The sequence below is a fragment of the Dipodomys spectabilis genome, unplaced genomic scaffold (genome assembly GCF_019054845.1).
Source record: "Dipodomys spectabilis isolate Male_0828 unplaced genomic scaffold, ASM1905484v1 ptg000669l, whole genome shotgun sequence".
In the NCBI taxonomy this organism is placed as follows: domain Eukaryota; kingdom Metazoa; phylum Chordata; class Mammalia; order Rodentia; family Heteromyidae; genus Dipodomys; species Dipodomys spectabilis.
In genome coordinates, this window is record NW_024871346.1 from 1,147,559 (window position 1) to 1,154,820 (window position 7,262).

At 56.3% G+C, this 7,262-nt stretch overlaps 1 protein-coding gene across 3 annotated transcripts; it reads left to right on the plus strand.

The window, feature by feature from the left end:
• Positions 1-587: 587 nt before the first annotated feature.
• Positions 588-6,941, plus strand: Tmem14a (transmembrane protein 14A). 3 transcript variants are annotated; one of them, XM_042672115.1, is made up of 6 exons: positions 588-637; positions 2,941-3,233; positions 4,308-4,393; positions 4,698-4,799; positions 5,983-6,070; positions 6,744-6,941. In XM_042672115.1, the coding sequence occupies exons 3-6, from the start codon at positions 4,324-4,326 to the stop codon at positions 6,781-6,783; spliced, it is 300 nt and encodes a 99-aa protein (XP_042528049.1). In that variant the 5' UTR covers positions 588-637; positions 2,941-3,233; positions 4,308-4,323; the 3' UTR covers positions 6,784-6,941. The 3 variants fall into 3 exon arrangements, with proteins under 3 accessions (XP_042528049.1, XP_042528050.1, XP_042528051.1); XM_042672117.1 differs by lacking the exons at positions 588-637; positions 6,744-6,941 and adding exons at positions 654-744; positions 6,428-6,734; XM_042672116.1 differs by lacking the exon at positions 2,941-3,233 and having other exon boundaries at positions 618-637.
• The last annotated feature ends 321 nt before the right edge of the window (positions 6,942-7,262 follow it).

The window sequence follows — 7,262 nt, forward strand, 5'->3', positions numbered from 1 at the left end:
CGGCCCCGCGCCCCCCGCGCCCGGCCCCGCGCCCGGCCCCGCGCCCCCCCGCGCCCGGCCCCGCACCCCCCATGGCCGGCCCCGCGCCCCCCCGCGCCCCCCCGCGCCCGGCCCCGCGCCCGGCCCCGCGCCCCCCCACGCCCCCCCCCCGCGCCCGGCCCCGCGCCCCCCCGCGCCCGGCCCCGCACCCCCCATGGCCGGCCCCGCGCCCCCCGCGCCCCCCATGGCCGGCCCCGCGCCCCCCACGGCCCCCCCCGTGCCGGGCGGGTCCCGCTCCCGGACCCGCGGGGAAACCCGCGAAGCCCCGGCCACCGTGAACTCCGCACCGCTGAACGCTCGCTCCTCCCCTCGGGGGAAGGCGCCGTCCCAGCCTCGGCCGACCCGCCGGCAGGAGGCGGCAGCTTCCCGCTGGGGACCGGGCCGGGTGCAGGACCGGGTGCAGGACCGGGACCGGGCGCCTGGGGTCGCTGTCCTTGGGCTCCAGGGCGGGGCGGGGCCGCGCATGCGTACATCCAGGCAACCCTGGCGTCCCCCCCCCCCCCCCCCCCCCCCCCCCCCCGTCCAACGCGCCTGCGCGGAGGCCACTTCCCATTTCCGGTACCAGGTCCTTGGCTTCGGCCTCTCTGCAGGGCTGCGGGTGAGCTTTCCCCCACCGCCCTGATTCCTCTGCCTGCCCGACATCTTCCTGCAAAACGGGGAATAACACTGCGGCTCAGGAGAGGCGGAGGGCCCGGCAGGGGCAGGGTGCGCAGAGTCCGGCTTCCCCGGCCTTGCAGGGGTGGGGCCGTGCGGAGGATGGGGTCTGCCTCCCCAGGGCCTTGCTTGCAGGGGTGGGGCTGTGTGGAGGATGGGATCTACCTCCCCCAGGACCTTGCAGGGGTAGGGCTGTGTGGAGGATGGGATCTGCCTCCCCCAGGACCTTGCAGGGGTGAGGCTGTGCGGAGTATGGGGTCTGCCCCCCCAGGGCCTTGCAGGGGTGGGACTGTGTGGAGGATGGGGTCTGCCCCCCCCCAGGGCCTTGCAGGGGTGAGGCTGTGTGGAGGATAGGGTTGGCCTCCCCCAGGACCTTGCTTACAGGGGTGGGACTGTGTGGAGGATAGGGTTGGCCTCCCCCAGGACCTTGCAGGGGTGAGGCTGTGCGGAGGATGGGGTCTGCCTCCCCAGGGCCTTGCTTACAGGGGTGAGGCTGTGTGGAGGATGGGATCTGCCTCCCCCAGGACCTTGCAGGGGTGAGGCTGTGTGGAGGATGGGATCTGCCTCCCCCAGGACCTTGCAGGGGTGAGGCTGTGTGGAGGATGGGGTTTGCCCCCCCCCCCCCGCCTTGCTTGCAGGGGTGAGGCTGTGTGGAAGATGGAGTTGGCCTCCCCCAGGACCTTGCTTGCAGGGGTGAGGCTGTGTGGAGGATGGGGTCTGCCTCCCCAGGACCTTGCAGGGGTGAGTGAGGCTGTGTGGAAGATGGGGTTGGCCTCCCCCAGAGTCTTGCCTGCAGGGGTGAGGGTGTGTGGGGGATGGGGTCTGCCCCCCCCCTTGCTTGCAGGGGTGAGGCTGTGTGGAGGATGGGGTTGGCCTCCCCCAGGACCTTGCCTGCAGGGGTGTGGCTGTTCAGAGGGTGGAGTCTGCCCCCATCTCCTCCCAACCGGTCTTTCTGCCGTTTCACCCTGGCGTCTCCCTCCCGCCCTGTCCTCTGCCCTCCTGGGCGTGGGCTCAGGGACCATTCCAGGATGCTTGCTGGGGTGCTGATCTCCCCCCCACCACCCAGACTTGAGGTCTGCCGTGCGCACTGAGCTCCGGGTAGTCATGTGTGCTCTCAGCCTGTGGGAATGCTCTGTGCATAATGCTCTACGGAAACCTCTGTGACACCTCCACCTTTTGGTGGACTTGCGTGGGGAGGGCATCTCAGGGCCTCTCACCTGGTGTTTGGCTTGGTGCTGCAAATGCTTGGCCTTTTGCTGCACTGTAACAAGGTGCTTCTTGGCCCTTTACAAGGTCTGAGTGTGGCTTTTGTTGACAGGAAGTGGAGATGGGCTTTCCCAACCTGGTCCCCAACGTTTTTAACCTTAAAGCCGCTTTTGGCATTAATAGATGTTTCTGGACTGGCCACATGGCCCTACCGTCAAAAAGGAACAAGAAAGGTGCTTGCTTTCCATCTGAATGTCCTCTGAGAAAGTTTTTTTTTTTTTTTTTTTTTGGGTCCGGTCGTGGGGCCTGAACTCTGGGCCTGGGTGCTGTCCCTCAGCTCTTCAGCTCAAGGCTAGGGCTCTACCACTTGAGCCACAGCACCACTTCCGGCTTTTTTCTTTTTGTTTATGTGGTGCTGAGGAATCGAACCCAGGGCCTCGAGCATGCAAGGCAAGCGCTCTACCACTGAGCCACCTTCCCAGCCCTGAGAAAGTGTTTTTGTTTGCAAGGACTGGGAAGAGATTTGACATTGTAGAACAGCACTCAGTTCACTAAGAGGGTTAAGGAATTGTCTGATGAACTGGCAGTCTCGCTGGGAGGAGGCTAGAGGTTAGATAGCTTACAGGACATCTTCAGACAAAGGTTCTTACTTTGGTTGATGGGAGAGTAGATGGATGGTTGGATTCGTTCGTTCGTTCAGGGCTCAGCACATACCTTGTACCAGGCAGGGTGCTTGGTTGGTGCGAAGAAGGGGACAGGTGGCCGAGAGGGAGAATCCCACATATGTAACGACAATACTCCAAGTAGAAGGGAATGTGTCCCCAAGAGAGAGCATGCCACCATGACCAGGAAATCGACTTTTACTCGGAGGCTTCCTTGTGGGGACAAACGAAAAGCCCAGATTATTCACCAAATCGAGCCAGTGATCCCTGAGACTTCACAGCTGTGTGCAGTTTGGGTGTTTTCCTGTGTTGGCACCTGAGGCTGAACGTCTTCTGCAGGGTTCCATCATCCCTCTTCTCCCCCTCCCCCATCCCGCAGGTGCAGCTGTGCATTGGTCCTGTCTCCGAGAGTGGCTCCAGGGCCCCCAGCGCCCAGCCCTTGTGCTGGTCTCAGTCCCCCCTGTGAATGCCTGCCTCACTCTCACTCAGGACCTGTTGATTCTGCCTCTGGGACCTCACACGGCCTCCGTCGCCCTTTCCCCAGGCCACGCTTCTTCAGCCTAGCTCTAGCTTGATTTACCGCAGCTGTCCCCCAGCTGACGTCTCTGCCTGCCTGTAATTCGTGTTCCACGCCCGAGGCTGGGATAGACTTGCTGGGACTCAGATCTGGATGTAAGTGCTACTCTACCAACCCCTCAGTTCCCTTAGGACGGAAGCAGCTCCCCCTTCGTGGCTTTCTGACTGGGCCCACCAACTTCCCCGCTCCGCTGCACTGTTTATTTAATTGTGGGTATCTCTTCTGTGCAGAGCTGTCTCCCTGTGAAGCTAGTGACAAATGTTTAAAAGAGGATCTTTGGCTGGGTGTGCAGACCAATGCTTGAGAGGTGGAGGACCACAAGTTCTAGGACAGCCTGGACTACATAGGGAGAGCCTGTCTCAAAAACAAACAGCTGGGCACCAGTGACTCACATGGAACCCTAACTACTCTGGAGGCTTGAGATCTGAGGATGGAGGTTCAAGGCCAGTCCTGGCAGAAAAGTCCTTGAGACTCTTTATCTCTCGTTAACCACCAAAAAGCCAGTAGTGGAGGAGTGGTGCAAGTAGTAGAGCACCAGCCTTGAGTGAGAAAGCTCAGGGAGAGCGGCGCCCTGCTCCTGAGTTGAAGCCGCAGCTTTGGTGTATGTGCGCATGCGCACATGCACACGTACACACACAAAGTAGAGCATCAGTCACCGAGCAGTCATGTTCTTCCTTTCCTGTCCTTCGATGTGGGAGGAAGGGGAAGATGAGTATCTGCGCAAACATGGAAGAATGACAAGACAGACTTGCAAAAGTCCAGGCAGGAAGCCGTTTGTGGCCGAGCAGCCTGCAGGGCAGCTGGCGTGGCTGAGCTGAGGAGAGAGCTGGGCGGCTGGGTTTCGCTGGAAGGGAGGACGCTGCAGATTAGCAATGCCAAGCCTTACAGTATACCGTATACAACAGCATCACCGTTCCCAGCTGAGCGGAGCACAAGGAACTACACTGCTGAGGGATATAGAGGAAGGAAGGAAGGGAAGCCAGCTCCGGCCCCTGCCCGGGAGCTCCGTGACATCGATGGGGTGGGGACAGGGCTCCGCGTTGGGAGGGGTAAGGCTTGAACCTTCTTCTCTCCATTGGGCCAGAGAGACTTAGCTGTGTGCTTCTGTGGGTGGCAGGTTTGCTCCCCTACGCTCCTTTACTCGTCGCGCCCCTTCTCTGTGCCTTTAGATCTGCGCCCTCACCAATGGACCTGGTGGGGCTTGGTTATGCAGCCGTGGTGATACTGGAAAGCATTTGGAGTTACAGGCGGAAAGGTAAGCCTACACAGACACCCATCAAAAGCACTTGGAGGGGAGAGGTGGGCCCCCTCCGAGGGTCATGTGGGGGACTGTAAGGGAGCCGTCTCGTCACAGAGCTAGGGAACTGCTGACTGGGACATGCGGGGGAGGCCTATGGAAGGAAGCTGGTGACCCCAGGGCCTTGCATGGCCGTTCCAGTTAAGATGCCCAGCGGAGAGTTCACTTAAAGGTGGGTGTGTTGTGCTGGAAGCAATGGAATGGGTCTCTTCCCTCTGGGATTCTCTTTGAGAGACCGTTCTCTTTTTTCCTTTCTCCCCAGGCAGTGTTGTGTTTCTGATCGCGGGTCTTTCTTTTGGCCTGCTGTCTGTCTACGGAGCGTACCGCATCTCCAACGACCAGCGTGACGTGAAGCCGTCACTGTGTGAGTGAGGCATTGGTCCCGCCTCTTACTACTCCGCAGTAGGTTCACCAGGCAATGTGCTGCCAGCCGCTCGGTGGTTTTGGCGTGTGTTGGGTGGAACAACGCTTGTTCCTTCTGGATCAGATTTGAAAAATCAGGGTACTACTATCAAGCCTTATAGCTCAGATTTCTTGTTATTGGAAAAATTAGATTAAATAAGAAAAAGCAAAACTCTTAAGAATCATTCCTAGATTCTGTACTAACTCAAGTGCATCTTTAGCACATTAAAAAAAAGTCTGTGAAAATCTGAAAAAAGACAGCCTTGAGTCGCTCGATTCACACACAGCTTTGGCACTCTACTCTGCAGTAAGACTTGATTGAGAAAAGCACAGATGACCTGAGTTTAGCTTTTTGTCCATTAGGCTTAAGTAAGGGACTATCCACAGGGGAGAAACAACGTGTGTGGTAAGCTGGGCTCCTGTGGCTCACACCTGTAATCCTAGCTACTCAGGAGGCTGAGCTGAGGTTTAAGGCCAGCCCACGCAGCTAGTCCAGGAGCTCTCTCCTCTAACTACTCAGAAGAATCAGGAACTGGCAACATGGCTCAAGTGGTAGAGCACTAGCCGTGAGCACAAAAGCTCAGGGACAATGCCCGGGCCCTGAGTTCAGACCCCAACATCTGCACAAAAGGAATAAGAAAAAAAGTAGTAGATGTTTTTACTGTAGGTTTGTGGTCCCAAGGAGACAGACCGAGGAAACCACCCAGTACTCAGCACGCAGAGTCCAGGACTCTAAACTGACTCCGGTTTGCCTATACTGTATATACAGTAAATTAATGACCTGTAACTTGAAATTGCATGAAGCAGGCTACATTTTTTATGTTCTTTATCTTGAATACAGTAGATGCTTCTTCCTCCCCTTCCCCCGGGTCTCCCCCCCCCCCCCCCCCCAACATGGCTAAAGACAGGCCAGAAGGTTTTGCTCTATCACTTAAATGAAACTTCTTCACTTTTACTTTGGGGGCTTTTTTTTTTTTTTTGGTGTTCTTTTTTGTTTGTGAGGTACTGGCGTGATCCATCAGCATCTGGCCAAAATAGTTTTAATAATGAGAGCCTTGAAGCCGAGTCCCATTTCTTAGCAGAAACTAGCACTGCTCATGGTTGGAAGGTTGGAACCCTGACTCGTGGGTTGGTTTGGATTTCAGATGCAGCTTTTTTCCTGGCCACCTTGATGGGTACGAGGTTCAAGAGGTCCAAGAAGGTAAAGTCCGCCGGACTGCTTGCAGGTTTAAGGTGAGAACTATTTTGATTTAGACTTTCCTCTGCCACCATTTGGAAGTGCTGACGGTTGCCAAGCATTCATTTTTTATTCCAAAGATGGAAGTAATTTTCATTACTGCCAGCATGACCGTCAACCCCAGACACCTTTATGGTTTCATCTGTCTTTGGTGTTGTGATGTTTTTTATTAGGTGTACTTTATTTGGGGCAGGGTGAGTACTGGGGTCTGAACTCAGGCCTGTGCTTGCTGGGCTGGCACTCTGTTGTTTGAGCCAGGCTCCCGGCCTGTTTTTCACGGGTTCCTTTTAGGAGTTAGCCTGCCTGCCCTGGAGCACCCGGGCCACAGTCGGTCTACTTTCTGCTTTCTGTAGTTGCTGAGATCACAGACCTGCACCACCACACCAGCTTCTCTGTTATAGCACAGCCTGCCACGTAGCTCATGATGCATCCAGCTGTGGAGGAAAAGGGAATCACATGAACTTTTCTGGCCAACTGGCCTCAAACCATGATCCTCCTTTTCTCAGCCTCCCACATCGTTTGAGTGACAGGTGTGGGCCTGCACATCTGGCTCAGCTATTTTGCCCTGGCAGCCCCTGATCTCATGAACACGTGTATGCCGTGTAGTGTAGTATCTGGCTCTGCCTGTGTCCGAGTGACCTCCTTTGTCTTTGTTTGATTTTACTTCAGCTTCTTGATGATCCTGAGACTTGTCCTACTGCTGTTGTGACACTCCAGAGGGGCTGAGGACTGTATCCCGTCAACCTCCTGCAGTGGGCAGAGTGTATTCTCTGTACTTAAAAGATAAATGTGTTAGCTGGGCGCTGGTGGCTCACGGCTGTCATCCTGGCTACTCAGGAGGCTGAGATCTGAGGATCACAATTTGAAGTCAGCCCAGGCAGGAAAGTATGTGAGACTCTTATCTTCAGTTAACCACCAAAAAGTTGGAAGTGGAGCTATGGCCCAAATGGTAGAGTGCTAGCCTTGGGCAAGAAAGCTCAGGGACAGAGCCCAGGCTCTTCGTTCAAGCTCTAAGACTGGTGTGCATACACACACGTGTCAAGTGTCTTCTTTCATGTTAGAAATAAAAGCAACACTGTCAGCCATCGTTTGAGGGTTTGTTTTTTTTTAAAGCAAAACCTTTGAACTTATCAGGCACTGTCTTCATTAAAGGTGTTGAATTGGAATATACTTTTATTTGCTGCATCT